Genomic DNA, 22,631 nt, shown 5'->3' with positions numbered 1-22,631 from the left:
ATTATTTATAGATTTACTAATTTTCAAATTAAATTTGTATTTAATGTCTCATAATATAAAATAAAATATCATATACAAAAAATACAATCCATTGCATAAAATTTAATGTCATACAAATAATCGTTCCATGGAAAGATAAAACAAATCAATAGTTGTAACAAAAATTTACAAACTAATTAGATACAAGAAATATAAAAAAAATATACCCTCAAATGCTTTTCAAAGTCTAATCTCCATGTGAGCTCTTCAACTCACTTCTCCATTTTGTCCCTAGGTTTTCTAAGGGCTCCAGTATCTCTTGCAGTTTCAAAGGCACAAACAAGAACAGAACGTGATATTATTTTGCCACCTAGATGTTCTTCAGTGATGTGATGAGAATCATACCCCTTCAAAGGCACAACAAGTAGCCAATGGCACTTGTTATGTCAAGCACAAGCACAGATAGAAATATGCCACTTTGAGTAAAATCAGTGTAAGTAAAGACTAGAGAGAAGATAACAACACATACCAAGTGATGGAGGCATTTTTGCAAAGTGAACGACCAAGTCATCTACGAGAAACATGACTAAAACTTCCAAAATCTTCCGTGTAACCATATCCCTCTTCTTTTAAAGTTTCCAGAATGTTTAGAATGCTCTCCTTGCCCTGTTATTTCAAGTATCAGGGGAAAAAAGTCACAAAGTAGTAGAAAGTAACTATATTTATTGAAGAGTATCATGTAAACTTGTATGAAGTACCTCTTTAACGGAATGGTGAAGAACTGAATTCCTTCTTCACCAAAAGCTCACGTTCTTCTTTCTAACGATCTTTTAAACGAGAGCTTCTTATCCCTGGTAACAAGGACCTAGGCACCCTGCCATTAAAATACATTTAAACAATATTACCAATTTACCCCTCGTGATATATTTGGAATAACTCTTTCTAGCTTCATATGTCAAAAGACTTAGAAAGATTTCTAGCTCACCTTGGAATAAATGATATGGTTAGTAAGTAAAGCAGCTGTTGATGTGAAAGCATAGAAAGAAACTTCATGGCAGCTCTATGCACTACAGCCTCTTTAGTTACTGAAAGCCACTTTGGGGTTCCAAAATTAGCAGCTTCCCCACAATTGAAACCTTTAAAGACAATGGTTTGATAATAGAGTCTATAAAAATATAAATATATCCAACCACAATATATATATATATATATATAATATATATATATATATATATATATATATATATATATATATATATATATATATATCTGCAAAACATCACTATGGTTGAATCCTATGTGGTAAGCCCTTGGAAAGGTTATTACAAATTCACCAGGGTTCTGTACTAACCTGCAATCATGAAACAGAAGAAATTTTCAGTAGAATGTCCCAAATCTCAACATGTTTTACACAATTAGTTTGAGATTTTCCAAAGGCAGATGACAATGTGAAGTGCAGGGCATATAAGCATGGATTTTGAACAAAGAAATAACACACCTGCAACATGGAATGCCAGATGCAACAACAGTTTCGGGTGATAGAAGGGTAGTCTTTTCGCCCAAGAGTGTTAGAGAGGCTGTTAAACAAAAATGGCAGGAGCTTTATGTATTGCTAAAGAAGTAATTTGAATCCCTAGACATTCCATGTTGACAAATAGTCATTATATAAGTTCGTTTTTTGTCTTAGGAGTGGTTTAAGAAGGTGAGAGATGCATGTATTATAGCAGATATTTTATATGCATTGCAATGATATAATCAAGAGTAAGCATTTTACATACCTAACCGATCTACACCTCCACCATAAGCCTTTGAACAAATTACTTCCTCAAATGTGAATGCATAATCCCCAGGGACTGCATACCAGGTCTTGGGAGAGCCAATGTGGAGGAAATTTAAGTTGTGAAGCTCATGATCTCCTACCAGGTCTTGGGAGAGCCATGCAAACCAGATGAATAACATGCCAATGTATACCATGGATTTTGGTGCAGTCCACTTAATATCGAATCTCCTACGATATAAGAAAAAAAAACTATAATCGAATGAGATAGATGTTTGTTTCTTTAGTTACTTTCTGCTTAAAGAGAAATAAATTAGATGTGGCTAAAGTCTTACAAAAAAGGCATTGGAATTTGAAACTAAACATACTTGTAGACATCAAGCATGTCCAAAAAGATGAGTGTTATCATAGAAAAAAAAAGTAGAATCATTGGGAAGTAGATTAAGACAGGCTCTTGGTATAACCCATTAAGTCATTTTGTCCACATTAAGTCAAAAAGGAACAGCTGTGCCATGTATAGTTTGTTCAGATTTAGTGATTAACTCATTAAGACCACTAAGCCAAAAAGAATCAACCCCTAAGTTATTATTATGTCCAAGTTAAGTAAAAAAGAATCAACCGCTAAGTCATTATTATTGGTTGATGCTGTAGTTGTGCTTTATGTTCAACCTGAACCAATTTAGACGCCATATACAAACATTTGTGTCAGGCACGAGTGCTATTTGTGCATAAACTTCATTTGTTTCTGGTTCAGCCTGAAAAAAATGAATCCATAACTAAATTACTTAAATACCCAAATAGATTATGAGTATTAGTCTCTAAAAAGACTAAACTACCCTCACTAACTTACCCGAAGGTGAACATTCATCACTTTAAATAGTAATATGGCTGGTAAGTTAAATGATGGGAGTTACTGGTCTAATCCTTGATGCATGGAAGCCTCAAGTTGTAAGAATAACCAAAATTATGTGTCATTGCATGTGGTCTTGAATTAAAAAGAAAAGATTCACATGAAAGGTAGAAAATGAAGTCTTGAAAGAAAATTGAATAACAAACCTGTTCCATGTGGCCTTGAGGGACATTGACAAGGGGGCCAGCACAGGCATGCCACAATTCTTTGTATATGGCATCACCAGAGGATCCTGAAAAAAATTGAGTATTGTACAAACATATGTGAATTATTGGATTGATATGTATATGTGTTTGATACCAATTTTTTAAAAAGATAATTAGTTATAACCTGATTGACACCCTCCAGGAAACTTAGTAGCAACATGTGCCATGAAGAAAACAATTTGACAATGGCATAAAAATCAGCTTTTACCTTCCCGTCAATTTTGTTGAAATAAGACTTACAGTAGGTCCCTGCCATATACACATTATATAAAAAGTATTTACCTTTTAATTTCTATTTATTAACTATTATTATTTCACTTTTTGTAAAAAAAAAAAAAACTAAAGAAAGAATAAGGAAAACACAATCAAACCTGCAACGTAATTGTTCACTATCTTTTAATAGTGCATCAAGATAACGTGCTAATTCTCCTTTTGTAACACCAAACTCTTTATTCCTTAAGCCTTCGAACCTGAAAACAAGATCCAAAAAAAGATAAACATGTATGTTACTATAATTTTAATTGTCATCATTATTATTGTTGTTATTGAAAAGTACAACTACAAACCTCTTGTGCAGCCACTTTAATTGCACTTTGCCAACTTTTAGGCTCAACACTTACTGTAAGAGTAGTGACTGTTCATACTTCACGTCCTGAGTCACTATCATCTAACTCAATGGATGTAAATGGAGGGCTAAAACTCTGTAAAGTTACCTTTTTTAATAATAAAAGATTTTCACAAAAGAAAAATAGCAAATCAATTTCAAGAGATACACCACCTTATATCTAGAGTTGATCCGAAAATGAAAAGCTGAAAGGAATATGTTTTGACTTTGTTCATAGGAATCTGCAAAAGGGTAAACACGTAATGTTGACATTTCACTTGGTGGATATAAATGTTGACTAAATGCTAAAAGTTAAACCACAAAAAAGAAATCTCGCATTCAGAGGAAAAAAGAACTTTTGGCACCTGATATCCATGAAGCCCTTATTTGGGCAGGATCTTTTTGCAGGCAACCTTCGGATCATAACTATAAAGAACTAATTCAAGTTACACACACATTGATAATGAGATCATTGATTAGTTTTTAAGCGAGGAGTTGAGTTAATATGTCTTTACTTACTTGTCACTTTTAACCTCAGGAGCAAGAATGTTGAATCTTGTAACAAAATCAGAAAAACTCTTGAGAGTAGGATAGCCAGCACAGCACCTCAACGATTCCTTCGTTCTCTATGGATGATGAAACTTGATCCACCATTTCAATCCTATCTTCTCTCTGAATACCCCGAACCTAGATACCCTTTTGGGGCTAAACAAATGGGTGGCAAATATTCTCCTGAGGTTCCTCCAGTAATCACCATATGAAGCAAAACCCATGGCACGGTGGAACAACAGCTCATAAGCAGACTCCTTCACTGGCCTATCAGCAAAAGCAGAACTTGAAAGTATTTCTTTGGCAGTTTCTGGGTGGCTCAATATGATGAAATGTGTGAAACCTACAGAAAATGCCATTTGAGGTTTGGCATTAAAGGTTGTTGAGAGCTTAGCAAGGGTTTTGTGTGTTAGAGATGATGTAAAGGCAAACACAAGGCCTAAAATGGGGAACCCAGCCGGTCCAAGAAGGACTATGAAATAGAACTTACATGACCATGAACCATGTTGATACATGATCTCCTTGCCTTCCTACTCTACCACGAAGCTTTGTAAAGAAAGAAATAAATTAGAATGTGATTAAAGAATCTGAAAGTATATGTTAAACTTATGTAAAGCCTTAAAACACAATATTGACACTAAGTTACACTTACCTGATTATCATATCAATTCTTCGGGACTCATGTAAAGATGCTCCAGTGACATGGAGACCACCAAGCCGTTTGACTTCCAATCCTTGATGAAAACAATGAATTTCACATTCCTTTAGAACCGATAAATATGCAATTGCAATGCAAGGACCAAGAGGGTAAATCGTACCTATCTAGGGCTTCAATAGTTCATAGATGGCGATAGGGAGAAGTTGTAAAACCCTTAATCTCCTTGTAAGTCCAACATAGGCAGAATGTAACGAGCTCTAAATTTTAGTATTGTGAGCACGAGGATCTGTAAATGGTTGGATCTTAAATGAAGGCTTGTAAACTTGAGCAGTCATCGCAGTCTCGGTGAGGTGAGGTGAGCTCAAGGTTGCCGGCGGGAAAAGGTGAGTGGAGGTCGTCGGTGGGAAGAGGTGAGCAGAGATGAGCGGAGGTCGTCGGTGGGAAGAGGTGAGCAGAGATGAGCGAAAGTGAGGCAGATGCAACGAATTAAAAAGCCCTAGATCCCTGCGATTTTTTTTATAAGTAAATTTTATAAAAGCCCTAGGTCCCCTGCGATTTTTTATAAGTAAATAGTCAGCGCGCGTTCATTTTAAGAATTATAAAGCGACATGCCTACACGACACGTTTTTTTTAATGGGTGACCTCCGCGTTTTTTCTTTTATTTTTCTAACGCTAATTTTAGGTCACACAAAAATGCGTATCCTAAATCCTTCACATTTTTGCGGAGATGACATTATTTTTAGGGTACTCACTTTTGCGTATCGTAAATCGCCGCGTGTCATGCTTTGCACGTCATTAAAGGCCTATATTCTAGTAGTGGGTTTATGGCACTTGAACCCTTTGGCCTTTTGATTTTCGCAAATTAGGGTTTCATAACCCTAGTTTTCGAAAATTTGGATTAGGGTTTTTAACCCTTTCCTTTGGGCCTACAAAATTCGAAGCTTAGGGTTTCCTTACCCTAGGGTTTTTCGAAAACAGGGAGAGGGTTGAAAACCTCGCCTACCTCCCCAAGATATGGTAATTTTGAAAAATTAGGGTTTTGGGTAGTGTTCTTATTTTTGGTAATTATCTTCTTAATTGGTTGACTAGATAATTATAGAATTTTATAATTATCCCTCCCATATTTTCGAAATTTAGGGGATAGGGATTAGGTTAAGTTATTTGATTCATTTAGTTGGATAATCCTTAAATGATTTAATAAATTATTAACTAATAGATAATTATTAAATCAATTTCTTTTAAATTTAAATTAAAATGTTTTAATTTTCAAAATGTAAAAGATTATTCAAAACCATTGTATTTTGAAAAGTTTAAAATACATCCTTTTGCAATTTATTATTAATTTAATTAAGTGATTAATTAAAATATAATTAACAAATCCATAAATTGGTTTAAATTCAATTAAGTTAAAAGGTTTAATTTATTAAAAGATTAAACTCTTAGTATTTTAAAATGTTTTAAAATACACCCTATATATATATATATAATTAAAATTTATATATATATATATATATATATATATATATATATATATATATATATATATACACACATATTGTTGGATTAATGTCTAAGTCCATAACTATAATTGGTAAGACTTGACCCAACCCGGCATGGTCCATTTGGGTTGCATGACATCATGCATTTAGATAGACTAAAATGAGAGGAATAACACTTAAGGTTGGTTAATATATTATAAGTTCTAATATATTAATAAGATTATTTAATTAGTATTGATAAAGAATTAATCTACAATTAATTAAATGATCAAAAGAAGACTAATTAAATATATGGGTTGATTGTGTAAATCATCCATACTTGTATAGTGGTCTAATGCTTCATGGATTGTCAAGTCGGGATAAAACCCATAAGATGCTCCATGGATGATTCATGGTATATTTGAACCCATGGATCCAAGGAAATGGAAGGCCATGACAATTAGGGTTCACCCTAATTATCACTAACTATATAAGCATCTTATTGTTGACAAAATCGGCACTAGAGTATGTGTGAAAGGGCTAGCCGATTTTCATGAAGTGTGTATATTCTCTCAAGTCTTTCCAAGTGCATATGATGTTGTGTGAACCATTTGAGGTGTCACACTTGGGGCCCTAGGCACTCAAGCTTCATGAAGACATTCTACATCAAAGAGGTATGTAATTCTAACTGATATATTCATATGAATCAATGTTATTATGCTAGTTAGGATGAATACCTTGGAAAGATCATATTTGCATGTATAATAGAGAAAACATAGATCCAAGGTATTTAGGTTTCATGTACACTTAGGAGTGTTAGAATGCTCAAAACACAATAGTGGTATCAGAGCCTAGGCTTGTTTTCAATTATACTTGATGCAAATTGCTGAAAAAAATCGATTTTTTGGCTTTTTGGGCACTGGACTCTCCGAGTCCACTGATGAACTCGCTGAGTCCATGAAGAAAATCATCCTACTCATTGAGTAGGTTGATACACTCGACGAGTAGGAGCCCCCGACAACATATTTTCGAGTTTTTTTGGCTAGAAATGGACTACGAACATTACCCTAAGCTGTTTTTGAACTTATAAACTTGTTTTTGATGTGGTAATGCTTATACTAATCCAATTTCAAAGATAATTGTCAATAGATTCATGTTTTGTATTAGTTTAAGTGTTATGCTAATTACATGAAAAAGTTTGATTCCAATTATCTTGTTCATATGAGTTGCTTAGATTAATAGAATGGTTGATTGATTATGTGTCTTTGATCCATTTTAATCTAAGAATTGATTCTAAAATGTGTTTGTGTAACTTGTCCTCAAGTTACATGAAAAGTCACATTAAAGTTTCTTAAAACTCATAAAAGTTAGCAATGGTTACAAAATGAAGAGTCTCGTCCTCATAATGGTTTTATGACTCCATAACTTGTCCTCAAGTTATGGAGGTTCAAGAATCACTTCATTAAATCATTAAAATGTGTAACCTTAATTAGTTCCATAAGTTACAAAGAAGAAGAGTTACATTCTTTAATAGTTTAAAGTCTTCCATAACTTGTCCTTAAGTTATGGAACATGAAGAGTTTTTAACTAAAACTACTTTAAACACATAAGTTATGGAATTAATTAGTCTTGAATATTTTCAAAACTTGCCCTCAAGTTTTGGAATTTGAAAAGTTTTCTCTTATGAATACTTTAATTCCAAGTTAAGCCCTTAGAATTTTAAAAGTTAAAATTCAACCCTTATACTTTATAATATTATAAGTTAATAATATATATATATATATATATGTATGTATAAGAGCAAGTCAGTCTTACCATTAGTAGGCCTCATTCACGAAGTCGGTCTATAAGGGGGGGGGGGGGGGTTATAAGGTTACTACCAATAAAATGGCAGTTTAATGGGTGTCCACTCTCACCCACCGCTTCCTTGACTGGTGGAGGGTCGTTAGCCGAACAGGTAGGACAAGGACTATAATTCTCCCTTCATTAAAAGTATTAATGATAAATACTAAGTAACTAAACTCTTATAAATTCCCAATCTTAGTTACTTAGGAACATGTGAATTTGGTGCTAACCCATGAAATTATACTTTGCACTTTGCTTAAGTCGTTAGTAGAGCATGTGTGGTTAACCAGCACACTAACCTGGATTTAACAAGGTAGGCAAAGGGTAACTTAATGTTTATCATAGTATCGGTGGAGCGCGTGTGGTTAACCAACACATCGATTGAGGGGTAAATATTAAGGGTACCAAGTATATTTGCATGGTTATTCACACACTGCTTTGTGAACCTCGGCATCCCAGTCACAAAACCTGAAGGGCACACTCGAGATTGAAACATGTCATTGAAAAGTTCAATGAATCTCAAAAGAATCTAGGAGTTTCAAAATCAATTAAAACCTAATAATACATTTCGTTTATCTTGGTGGAAATTGGTGAATCGTCATTCACCTACCTTCAAATATTTTATAGCTTGGATTACGGCATCCCTCTTCCAAGTTATAAAAGTATTGTGTTGGGTCCTAGCCTTAACATTTCATATTGGGTGTTATAGTAGGGACTTTATATCAACTATCTTGAATATCTCCCAAAAGATGTCTGGTTTAGACATTTATGATCTTCCCAAATCTCTTGAAACAAGCTTTCCTAAATGAAGATGATGTCCTAGCCTTAACATTTCCAGTTATTCTCCTTAACCCACAAGTTCTTGAAAATTTTAAGGTCACTCAAGCCCTATTGGCAAGCAAAGGTCTATGTGTGATCACTTCTTGGAGATGTAGTCACATATTGACAAGCCGGAAGAGTTGGGTGTCAAAGTCTTGAAAATGTTAATGGCTCAACTACTTTCTATGTCACATAGTGAGTTCCTTTCGGACTCCTATGAAACAGACTATGACAAGACCCTTAATGATCTTATCTATTTGCTAAGATCAACTTCCTAAAACTTTATGGACATTGACAATGATGACATTGGATATCCAGTAAAGCTCTCTCTTCCCAATGGAAATGGATCAGCCATAGTCAACTTGGTTAACCAAATGGTATAGAGAGAGGCTAAGTCTGAGATAGTCCCATTATCAAGGGTCTGTTGCCAAAGAAAGGGGCATTGGTTGCGAAGCTGCCCAATTTACCTAAGGATGTTAAAGTCAATAAGTTTAACTCTACTTTAGGTAAAGTCCATTGTCCAACTCTGTTAAGTTCCTACTTGGAGATTCTTATTACATGATGTGACTGGGTCACATGTTGGTAGTTACGAATCAAAGGAAAAGTGTAGAAACTTAAAAGAAGTATATGCAGATTCTGATCGCGAAGATGGATTTCACAAACATGGTTTGGTGATCAGAATTTTTGGGCTGTTACTTAAGAGTTATGATATATAATGCTTAGGAATAGATAACAACAAGTTTTCATATGGATTGTAAGGATAAGTTTTTCCGCAATGTTTTAAAATAAAAGGTAAATCTTTTGATTTTAGTTATTTTATGTATCCTTACAATGGCGTTTGTGGAAAATTTTTGCTTATAAGATTCCACTGATAGCAATATTGGAAAGTGAATTTGATTACTCCGTTTGTGGTAATGTCTAAATTTACTAAATAAGGAAAGATTTTCGTCACCCAAGGTTTCAATTGGACCGAGACTTGGAATCATGCAAGTTGTATAGCATGATGGATGAGAACTTTCCAGCATTGGAAAAATTAAGACTAACTACTTGTTCACATGGATGTGTGAGTCAAGTAATGGAATAAGAGATCGAGTACACATTCTTGTGCAATGGTTAAGTCCACCACAAAAGATCAATAAGACTATTCGTCATAATTTACTATAGCTCAGTAAAATGGTTATACTTACAAGCTTAAGTGTAATTCTAAGACATTGGAAAGGTTCCAATGTATAGCAGAGCGAATAACAAGAATCAACTTAGGCAGAAAGATAAAAGTTTCTCAAATCTGAAAAGATGGGAGAGTACTTTAGTATCATGTTTTAAGACCATCTTAATGATTTTGAGACCTTATCACAATTCATCCTCTAAGTGCATTATGATAGTTAAGAAGAGGAGTTATGAATTGTTGAAGTGGTTAAATCAAGAAGATGATTCATACTTCGTTCAAAAACCAATTCTTAGTGTTATACTCTAAGATTGTAACTTGAGTGACATGTCTTAAAGAAGGTTTTTAACACTTGTCAAATGTAAGAGTAAAATGCTTTCTACTCTTGTACATTTGAAATTGGTAAGTTCTGATGTTTTAGATAAAACAGAGACCAACTAAGGCCAATTGTGTGAAGTGTTTGTCTTGATTAGAATCCACACTATCTATTGAATATCTGACAAGAGAGTCTTATATGTCAAGAGGACAGTGGGAGTCTTAAAGGTCTTGAAAGTCTCAAAAACTAATCAAGAATAAAACCTGAAGTTCTTCACTAGCACACGACTTGAGGTTTATAACCTATAGTGTTGACATATTTTGTGCCTATTCCAATTAAAGTTGGCTTTGCATATGAGTTCTTAGAGTTCTCAATTGGTTGCACAATAACTTGGAAGCAATGGCAGGCCCTTGAGCTGCCAGATGGCAAGAAATTAAGATTGAGCTCAGTCCATATGAGTTTGGATTTGTCATTATCCTTGTCTTGTGACTATGGTTTTGACAATTCACATGGATAAGAAAACATACACCATTAAATCTAAGTGTCATAAGGTTTCTCTCCCATTCATGAAAATGATGGTGAGGAAACACTTTCACTAAGTCGTTAGTGGAGCGTGTGTGGTTAGCCGGCACACTAACATGGACTTGCGAGAACTGGCAAATGTCTAAACAATCAAGACTATGATTACGACATCCCTTTTCATAGTTTGTAAAATTGTTTAGACACACCTGTGAGCTATCTAAGATAAGGTGTATGATATTGATAAAGTTTATCAAAGCAATCTAGTATCGGAAATCTGAACTTTGGTAAGAAAGTCAATAAAGTATTGTTTTTCTAGAAGTTCAGTTGATTTCTGAGTACAAGTCAAAGCTAGTGGGAGCATAAGTGTTATGCTAATAATCCTCATGTTAGTGGGAACATGATAATTATGATAAAGGTTGCAAGTTAGCAATGTTAATTATAGAAAACAAAAGGTTTCAATTGGGAAAGAGTTGTTTTGCTTTAATTAAGGGAGAGGAAATTATACTTCATCTCAAATCTAAAAGCTTAGATTGAGGTTTTAATCGTATTTAGTCAAAGATATATATATATATATATATATATATATATATATATATATATATATATATATATATATGAATTTCATGTTGGAATGGCTCAACATAAGGAAATTCTATATATGGGTCTATTATTTGCATTCTAAAATTCGATTATGATTACGGCATCCCTTTTCATAATCTGAATTATGAGAACTCGACAAATCATGTGCTATAATATTCATCCTTTCTAAATTTTTCAAAATACTCAGAGGATTAAGAGGGAAAAGTCTAGAATTGGATATGACTAAAATGATTAAGCAATTGTTGAGGACAATCTAAGGTTTACCAAAGATTGGTTGCTCAAGGACAGTTGGAAGTATAGTGTTAATTCTGGAAGGACCATATTGACATATTCTGAAAAGTGTTCAGAAGTGATAGTCAAAAGGGGAGTATGGAAATGATCCCATAGGTGGAAGTTGTTCAATAAATATGTGTAAGATTAGGAAACTTAATGCAAGAAGGATGTTTCTAAGGAGTTGATCTCCTTTGGAATGCTCTGTAATGTTTGTTGTCAAGTCTTTGTGACTTTTTGCATAATCATTACAAGAGGATCAATGCATATAAGTTTATAATCTAACAGATTTCAGTAAGTGGCAGAAATTTGGAATTCTTGCATTTGCAGTAAGGATTTGGGACTGTGAAATGAGAATCATTGGAGTTATGTTCAATTGATATATTTCACAAAGTAAAGATCATAGAAAAACATAGTATGCATACTTGGTGTGTGGCATGACTAGTGTTTAAAAAAACATAGTGTACATTCTTGGAGCATAGGACAACTAGTGTTTTAATTAAAGTATAAATTTGATAATTTGAAATAGTATACAATGAATAATGTGTAATCATATGGTGATAAATAAAAGGTGTTTTATTTATATTCATAAGTTCTGAGACCATACTGGATTCAATTATTATTGTGTTTCACTTTGCATGTTTTGACTTCCAGAATAACTAGGTCATTGTTCTGAATGAATAAGTTATTCAAACCATCTACAGTCGATAATACGTTGGAGGTAGGTATTAAGTCAAGATTGTCATGAATTGGGTTTGTAGATGTCCAAGGTATGGGACATAGCCAAGAGGTGCTACAACATTCATGAGTGCTCATAAGTTCTGAGTATTGAATTCAACCCACACTCATTTGAATCACTTCATGGATTTTATCACGAGTGATCATGAGACGATAATATCTTATATTCTTCAAATCTAGAGATACGAGTTGTTACTATTATTTGGTTATACATTGATTGCACGAAAACGCATTGGTAACTCGATGTTATAAAACATGCCTTTGTGTATGATTCAACAAGTAGTAGAACAAGCCATATGAGTCGAAGTTTATCCATTCCTTTTACCTTCGGGATAAAAGCGATATCTGTGGTCCTCTCGGTGATTTGGTGATGACAAATGTACGTGCTCGGCCGGGACTGGACTGATTTGATTTATTCAATTAGTTAGTCGTCATAAATCGGAAATCGGGAAACAACAAATGGACAGAGAGAATGATTTATAATCCATGTCTCAGTCCATATGGTATCTAGAATGGAGGAATATATGATTCCTTATCTAATGCACAAGTTATTGACAAAGGTCAGAGATCATCGGCAAGGTCAGAGTTCGATAGAAGCTTTTGAGAGCTACGATTGCCAGTCGGTTCTTGAAGTCATACTTGTAATAATAGTTTTAGAATTATCCAAGTGGGAGACTGTTGGATTAATGTCTAAGTCCATAACTATAACTGGTAAGACTTGACCCGACCCGACATGGTCCATTTGGGTTGCATGGCATCATGCATTTGGATAGACTAAAATGAGAGAAATAACACTTAAGTTTGGTTAATATATTATAAGTTCTAATATAGTAATAAGATTATTTAACTAGTATTGATCAATAATTAATCTAGAATTAATTAACCGATTAAAAGAAGACTAATTAAATATATGGGTTGATTGTGTAAATCATCCATACTTGTATAGTGGTCTAATGCTTCATGTATTGTCAAGTTGGGCTAAAACCCATAAGATGCTCCATGGATGCTCCATGGTATATTTGAACCCATGGATCCAAGGAAATGGAAAGCCATGACAATTAGGGTTCACCCTAATTGTAACTAACTATATAATCATCTTATTGTTGACAAAATCGGCACTAGAGTATGTGTGAAAGGGCTAGCCGATTTTCATGAAGTGTGTATATTCTCTCAAGTCTTTCCAAGTGCATATGATGTTGTGTGAACCATTTGAGGTGTCACACTTGGGGCACTAGGCACTCAAGCTTCATGAAGACATTCTACATCAAAGAGGTATGTAATTCTAACTTGATATATTCATATTAATCAATGTTATTATGCTAGTTAGGATGAATTACCTTGGAAAGATCATATTTGCATGTATAATAGAGAAAACATAGATCCAAGGTATTTAGGGTTGCATGTACACATAGGAGTGTTAGAATGCCCAAAACCCAACATATATATATATATATATATATATATATATATATATATATATATATATATATATATATATATATATGAACCACTAATAATCGTCATTCACGAAGCCGAACTATAAGGGGAGTTTAAGGAAGCGACCTATAAGATGACCGCCTTTGGGTATCCATTCTTACCCACTGCTCTCTTGTTTGGTGGAGGGTCGTTAGCTAACCGGGTTCGATTGGACAATCGATTCTCATTAATAAGTATAATGCGATATAAAGTAACTAAACAATTTTGTAAAATCCCACTCTTAGTTACTTTAGGAAAAAATGTGAATTTGATGCTAATCCATGAAATTGCACATTGCACCTTATTGGTCGTTAGTGGAACGTGTGTGGTTAACCGACACACTAATATGGACTAATATTAATGAAAATGGGTGTTTCATAAATTCTCATTGATTAATGGAGTGTGTGTGGCTAGCTGACACATTAATTAGATGATAAATGACATCGAGAGTACCAAGCTAATTTGCATGGTTATTCACATGTTGTTTAAGATCTTGGCATCCCAGTCACAAAGTGGGAGCATAATCGAGATTAAACTTTCCATTAAATAGTTTAATGAATCTCAAAAGATCTAAGAGTTTCATGAGATTGAAATTTGTAAATGCTTTACCTACCTAAACTAGATTCGAATTTGATTACGACACCCCTCTTCAAAGTTCGAATCGAAAATATGGATCCTAGCCTTAATCGAAATTTTGGGTTAATAATTAAGGATTAAAATCAACTAAAGTGAACTCTCTTTTCTCCTATTATAGATGTCGAGTTCCGACAACAATGGTCTTTCTCGTTCTTCTGGAAATGTTTTTCCTTCTGAAGGTGATCTTCCACATGTTGATCAAGGTGAAAGAATATTCCCTTCTTCAAGCAATGATGGAACTGGAAATCATGCTTCTCCAACTCTTCCTACGCCTCCTCCAATAATTCTCCCTGAGCTACGTTCTCTTCAAGCTGAAAAATACAAAGTCACTCAAGCCCTATTGGAAAGCAAACATCAAGATGGAAAGTCTATGTGTGCACATGTTATCAATATGAAATTGCACATTGACAGATTGGGGATGTTGGGTGTCATTTTCCCAAGGAGCTAGCCATTAATTTGGTTCTTCTTTCGCTTCTTGAGTTATATAGTCAGTTCATCAAGGACTATTATATGAGGAACGACAAAATGACCCGAATCGATTTGACATATATGCTGATTGCTGATGAAGCAAAAATGCTTAAAAGCACAAATCGAGCAAATGTGGTTGAAGGACCTGCCTCCCAATTTTCCATGGACATTGACAATGGCAATAATGATAGTCTAGAAAAGGTTTCTCTTCCCAATGGAAAGGGGTTGGCTAAGGTCAAATCGTTTGACCATATGGTAAAGAGAAAAGCTAATTCTAAGGTAGTTCCATGTGCTATTCCTGAAAGGTCCATATGTTTCTATTGCCGATTGAAGGGACATTGGATGCGAAGCTGCCCTGACTACTTGAAAGGTCGCAAAGATAGTAAAGTCAAGTCGTATGACTCTACTTAAGAAGAGTATGCGGAATCTGATCGTGAGAAATGGATTTCATTCGCATGGTTCGATGATCAAATTTTGGAAGATACTACTTCGGAGTTATGATAGATTAATAGATTGCTTAGGAAATATCTAGCAACTTAGTTTTCATATATTTGCATTGTAAGGACAAAATTTTCCAGCTATTATCAATAAAAGTGAATTTTTTGATTTATTTACTTTGTATTTCCTTGCAATGGCATTTATGAAAATTGGTGGTTATATTTCTATTATTAGCAATGTTAAAGTGGATTTGGTTCTTAGTTATATCGTTTGTGGAAATATCATAATCAACCAAGTGAAAAGGGATTCTTATCACCCAAGTTTCAACTAGATAGAAACTTGGAGTCTTACAATTCGAATTGTTTGATGTATGAGAATCTTAATCGTTGGAAGATCATGACTAATTCGTTGATCACATGTTTATGTAAATCAAGTGAAGGACTAAAGGATCCAGTACATATTGATGTGGACTATTTAGATCCACCACAAAGAAAGATAAGTATATTCGTCCTGGTTTACTGATGGTTCAGTAAATATGGTTGTGTTTATAAGATTAAGCATAATTATAACACCTTGAAAAGATTTCAAAGTGTGATAGAATGAATAAGAAGAATCTGTTAGGCAGAAAGATAAAATTTTCTCCAATCTGAAAGGAAAGGAGAGTACTTTAGCATCATGTTTTATGATCATCTTAATGATTGTGGAACCATGTCACAGATTGATCCTTGAAAAACATCTTAGTGCAATTGTTTGACTAAGAAGAAGAATTGGATATTAATGAATTGGTTTAGTCAAGAGATGTGTCATACTTCGTTTCGAATTAAGTTTTAGAGTCTTACTCTAGTAACTACAAATCGTATCTTGAAGCTTATTTCAAACTAAGTAGATTTATAACACCTTATAAAATGTGGAGCATTGATATTTTTCTTTCTCTAGCACATCTGCAAATGGTAGTTGTGATGCTCTTTTTGGCTAAAAACAAAGGATGAACTACGACCAATTCAATGAAGTGTTTCTTGTCGAGAATCCACACTAGCTTTTGAATATTTGTTCTTGCTCGTCAATGAATGCTCCTTTAGATAAAAACTTATATGTCAAGAAGTCAGTGGGAGTCTTATTGATCTTGAAGAGTTTTAGGAGTCAATCAAGAATAAAACTTATAGTTATCACTAGCACACGACCTAAGGTTGATAACCTATCATATTAAGTTGACACATTCTTGTGTTTATGCACCTTCCTGTTGAATTCGCAAGTCTTATGAGTTTTATGGTTCTCATTTGACTGCAAAAGGCAGAGCACGTTGGCCAGTGATGATACATTGTCGATGAAAGTGAGTTGCTTACACAACATGGAGGCACTGGTAGGCCCTTATGCTACCAGATGGTATGATATTAAGAATAAGAAAAGTTCAGTCTATGAAACCTAAATTTGGTTTCGGATGGTTTATAAACCTTATGTCATGATTGTTGGCTTGAAATGACAAATTCACATGGATAGGAACGCATACACCATAAACTCTAGGTGGCCAAAGGTTTTGCTCTAATTCATGAAAATGATTATGAGGAAACACTTTCGCTAGTAGATTTTAAATCTGATTAATATCATTATGGTTAGCAGTTGTGATAATTGCATTCTCAAATTCGGATATGATTATAACATCCCTTTTCATAGTTCGAATTGTAAGAAATGGCAAGAAATAGTTTGAACGTTCAGGACTTATAGCTATAAGTTCTGAAATGGTTTAAACACACACATATGCTATCTAATGAACGTGTATGAGGTTGAGAAGTCTAGACGAACACTTATCAAAGCATTACGTATCAGAAATCTGCACTTTAGCAAGAAAGTCAAAAAGTATTGATTTTAAGAAGTCTAATTGATTTCTGGGTACATGTCAAAGCTAGCGGGAGCATAATTGTTATGCTAGTGGGAGCATAGGTGTTATGCTAAGTGTTGCAAGTTGGCAATACTGTTTGTAGGAAAAAATGTTTACAAGTTTGCAAGTTGCAAGTTTAGAGATTGTTTAGCTATAGAAAGATTTAAGGGAGAGGGCACTCATAATTCGTTTCAAATCTAAAAGTATAAATTGAAGGTTTTAACGGAACTTAGTCTTGGACATATATAAATATCATGTTGAAAGGCTTCAACATAGGAAATTCGATATATGGAAATATTATATCAACAGACTGAACAGATACCATGTCTTTGTATAACATAGTATGAATCAAATCCTATATGCTTCAGATATAGGGTTGATCATATATGCTATAATATTCACCTGTTCTAATTTTTCCAAATGCCTAGGGCGTTGAGAAGGAAAAAGGACTAGAACATGGTGTGAATAAAGTTGTTAAACAACTGTCATGAACACTCTGAGATTTACTAAATATTAGTTGTTTGTAAGACAGTTAAAAGTATAGTTTTTTGACGGACCATATTGACATAATTCTGAGTGGAGGTAACTCTTGTTCAGAATTGATAGTCATATAAGATTATGGAAATATTTCCATAGTGGGAGTTGGTTATTTACATGGAATTAGGAACTTTAATGCAAGGAAGCTGTTCAAGGAGTGTACCCTGAATTTGAAACTTCGTTACCATGGACTGTTTTAAGTAACAAAGTTCCAATGGAATGTTCCGTAATATCGTTAGCTCAGTCTCTATAACTTTGAAGCCTCGCCATCACAGATAACCATTTCATGTAAAGTTGAATTCTAACACATTTACTAGTAACAAGAAATTGAAATTATGAAATGAGCATCATTGGAATAGTGTCCAATCGATATGTTCACAAAGGAGGGACCGTAGAGAAACATAGTATGCATGTTTATAACATGGCATAACTGATGTTTAATTCAAGTGTTTAGTTGATTATTCGAAATATTATACAATAAATAAAGTCTAATTAGTATGGTGATTAAATAATAAGAGTTTTATTTATATTCAATACTTTTGTGTTTCATTTCACATGTTTTACTTCCCGAATAATTAGATTATTCAAACATCCACAATCATTCATACTTTTGCAAGTAAGTGGTGAATTAATACTATCATGAATTGAAGTGTAGATTGTCTATGGAGATTAGACATATCAATGGTTTGATATAATGTTCATGAGTACATGGAAATGGGGATTTTGAGTATTGGATTAACCCACGCTCAGAGAATTACTTCATGGATTTTATCACGAGTAATTGAGATGAGAATATCTTATATTCTTGAAACTGAGATATATGAGTTGTTGTTAATGAGTCAGTTGTGCATTGATAATATGTAAACGCATCAGTAACTTGATGTTATAAAACATATTGTTGTGCTTGATTTAATGAGTGAATAGTGCAAGCATATGAGTCGAAGTTTATCCGTTCCTTTTGCCCTAATGGAAAAAGCGATATATGTGGGCCCCTCGATGATTTGATGATGACATCTTAAGCGCTTGGTCAAGCCTGGACTGATTGATGTGTTCAGTTAGTAGTTTCATTTCAGTCGTCATAAATCAGAAATCGGGAAAGAAATCTTGGACAAATAGATTGATTATAATCCATGTCTCATGTCCATACGATTTCTTGTAGAACGAAGGACTATTTGATCACTTATCTAAGGACATGTAATTGACTGGTTCAGAGTTTGACAGCTGCTTTGAGAGTTACAATTTGCTAATCAAAATTTGAAGTTATACTTGCAAATATAGTTATTATACTTGTCCAAGTGGGAGACTATTGGATTAGGTGTCTAAGCCTATAACTATAATTGATATGTACTTAAATTGATAGTAGCAAAGTCCTTTTGGGTTGCCTTCATACTAGCAACTAGACATGATGACTTTTGGAGAGAGACAGAGAGAGGATGAATTTATTATTTGATTAATAAATTGAAATAAAGGATTTATTAATGTGTTATGAAAATAATATATTAATTAGAAATAATATTATTTAATTAATATTTAATCATAAATTAATTTGGAATTAATTTTGAGATTAAAGGAGTTAATTAAAAGTGTAGGGGCTGTTTAGCAATTTATTGATAGTTGTGGAATTGGGGTTTGAACCTTCCTAAATAGTTTGGACGAAATATTCTAGGAATACCCTATAAATTTCGTCCAAGGGCCTCTTGGAAGAGGTTCTTGGGGTTCTCAGACCTTAAGCTAAGGAATTAGGGTTTCCTCCTTAAAACCCTAGCTTTGGCTCTAAACTACCAACAACTATATAAAGGGATATACCCCTTTGAGATTTAGGCTACTCCTAAGAACAAAAAGAACCAAAAATTTCAAGTCTACTCCTCTCTCATGTCATCCTCTTGCTAAGTGTGATTGTGAGGCATTAGAGGTATGACACTTGCTCTCAAGATTCATGAAATCTTGGATCTACATTGTTATTACTACAAAAAATTAAAGGTATGTCTACTATCTCTTAACATGAATTTAGAAAATAGTAGGTGGCTCCTAGGGTTTATTCTTTTTATGTTTAATACTTGTATGATCAATTAGAGAAAACCTAGATCCTACAAATTAGGGTTGCATGCACACATATGATTGTTTGTTATGCTCAAAACCCATCAGGTGTCAGAGACTTGATTTGAGGGATTCAGACATACTCTTAGGTGTGTTTGTACTCAAACTGAGGATTTGGTAAAATTTTTCAAAAAAGAAATGTATTTTTAAGAAAAGAGATTTCTAAGACAAGAAAGCGTGTGGTGCATGCTATCAGCCGAGCTCAAGTAAGTTTTTCCTAAAATACCCATATAGGTTTTCTGATATGATTTGACTTATCAATTTGTGAATCGCATGACTAGTTAGGGCTAAGGATTTGTTTAGTGTTTGCATGATAGAATGCTAGGAGTGATACCTTATAGCCTAAGGAGCGTTGGATGCTATGTTGGAATGGGAATATCTATTGGTATAAATAATTGCTAAGTGTATGCTTTAAAAGTTGTATACGGTTAGGATCATATAGACCTAGAATGATTGATTTGGCCTTATTTCCTATTCCTCATTTGGTTGTGGTCCTAGGGTAGACTTTTTTATTCGACAATCTATTTGATCTTGCTTTGTGTATAATTTGCATGCATAAGGCAACCGATAATGAGACTGGAGGTACCTAACATGAGTTGAAGTATGTGGGATTGAATGTTCTTTAGTTATTCTATTGGTTAAAGTGCTACTCCATGAATGCTGCTTACTTTGTGCTTTATGGAACTCTTAGGTGATGAGAGTTAGCTACTAAGTGAATATGTTAAGTCACATGTGACAAAGGTTGAATAATCTCATAGTGATGGATTTGACCCTATTACGTAACTCTTGTCTGAGTCCAACCGTTGTACGGACGAGTTTGTTACTCAAAGGATTATCTAAGCTTTGTTGAATGTGATTGTATTTATGAGGTGGGTAACTGGCATTATGGGGAGTTCTTAAGCAAATGATGGCAGGGTGAGGTCGGGAACCTAGAAAAGCCTAGGAAGTGTTTCACTGGGTTTAGTTGTGCTGTTTAGTGAGCATTGGGGTAGCGGTTTGAGAAGGTGACTTACAGAATTTAGGATGATTTTTGAGGAAAGTATGGATATGTGTGGAAGGTAGTATTGGGCTCGTACTATTGAAAACACAGGATCGTTACTCGAATCAGGGAGAGTCTTGGAGAATCTATGAAGCCTTTGGGATGAGGATTCTTAGGTATGATCTAATCTTTTGCATGTTGTTTTTCAGTATAGTGTGGAGCACTCGGGAAGGAGGATCCTGTTGCTAGTTCTCATTATTTGGGATTGGAGGTGGGTTATGCACTATGTTTTCATTAGGTCCGATCCCATGATTGGATTGTTGTGGAGGTTTTGCTAGACTTACATGAAGAGCTATTTGACATCATTGGGCATGTCACCGATAGATTGGCCCGAGTTCAGGGGTCGGACCTTGGCTATTCTAAAGAATGATGGAATGGTCTGGGTAACCCACAAGTAGGAGATTTATTTAGAGCACCTGGGGAAGAGGGAGCCAGAGCATGTGCATGTAGTTAAGGGTCCTACGAAGAGACCCAAGACTTCAGATCAACGATTGAGAAGCCAACAGGGTTGTGGACAGTACAAAACGTGCACAAAGTAGCATGATGGGGTTCATCATTATAGAAGCATGGGATGCTACAAGTGTGGAAGGGTTGTCCAAGTCAGTCGGGATTGTTCTCAGGGGGCAATCCCGTTATGTTTTCGCTGCAATCAAGTGGGCCACAAGATAGCGGAGTGTCCGACGTAGAGGGGTAGAGCAGTGAGTGCACCTACTCCAGTTTCTTTGAGGATCTCAGGTGGTTGTGAGGATAGGGCATGAGCCCCAGCTGGGAGGAGCCGAGTATTGCAGTATCAGTCAGGGGAAACCAGGGTTCCTTCAGGTGTTATTGTGGGTATGTTATCTTTTGATTTCTTCTTGGTTATTATAAGAATTTTTATTGCTTTGTAATTTTTCTTTGGTTTGGGTAAGCATTATCTCTAGTTTGGTTCTCTACTATTGTCTGGGTTATACCATCTAGAATTGTTATATGCTATTATGCATGCCAAGAGTCTTTAGTGAGTCGTATCTTGCTGAGTGGGTTTCGGTTTCTTCGATTGTTGTTCCGATGCATTGGTTGGGCCAATTCAGGGGTAACGTTTGGAAGGTTTATGATCTAATTAGATGGTTAGTTCTCCAATGAAGTCAGAATTCAGTTGTGTTTGCAATTGATATAGTATGATCGGCAGTTGTCCATGGAAGAACCCTTGGGTTCAATCACTACCGTTGCAAGTTTAGAGATTGTTTAGCTATAGAAAGATTTAAGGGAGAGGGCACTCATAATTCGTTTCAAATCTAAAAGTATAAATTGAAGGTTTTAACGGAACTTAGTCTTGGACATATATAAATATCATGTTGAAAGGCTTCAACATAGGAAATTCGATATATGGAAATATTATATCAACAGACTGAACAGATACCATGTCTTTGTATAACATAGTATGAATCAAATCCTATATGCTTCAGATATAGGGTTGATCATATATGCTATAATATTCACCTGTTCTAATTTTTCCAAATGCCTAGGGCGTTGAGAAGGAAAAAGGACTAGAACATGGTGTGAATAAAGTTGTTAAACAACTGTCATGAACACTCTGAGATTTACTAAATATTAGTTGTTTGTAAGACAGTTAAAAGTATAGTTTTTTGACG

General features: G+C 34.5%; 1 protein-coding gene across 1 annotated transcript; it reads right to left on the bottom strand.

Annotated features, from left to right (window-relative positions):
- Nucleotides 1-960: 960 nt before the first annotated feature.
- On the bottom strand, nucleotides 961-3,039 carry LOC145089459 (lysine-specific demethylase ELF6-like). The gene is made up of 7 exons (XM_079027895.1): nucleotides 2,997-3,039; nucleotides 2,813-2,898; nucleotides 2,426-2,511; nucleotides 1,758-1,987; nucleotides 1,478-1,556; nucleotides 1,263-1,330; nucleotides 961-1,115 (listed from the first exon to the last, which is right to left on the bottom strand). Exons 1-7 carry the CDS (start codon nucleotides 3,037-3,039, stop codon nucleotides 961-963), a joined length of 747 nt encoding a protein of 248 aa, XP_078884021.1.
- Between the last annotated feature and the right edge of the window lie 19,592 nt (nucleotides 3,040-22,631).

Source organism: Lactuca serriola, chromosome 2, assembly GCF_051521515.1.
Source record: "Lactuca serriola cultivar US96UC23 chromosome 2, Lser_US96UC23_V15, whole genome shotgun sequence".
Classification (NCBI taxonomy): domain Eukaryota; kingdom Viridiplantae; phylum Streptophyta; class Magnoliopsida; order Asterales; family Asteraceae; genus Lactuca; species Lactuca serriola.
Note: the sequence above shows the minus strand (reverse complement) of the source record. Positions and strands in the feature narration are given on the sequence as shown.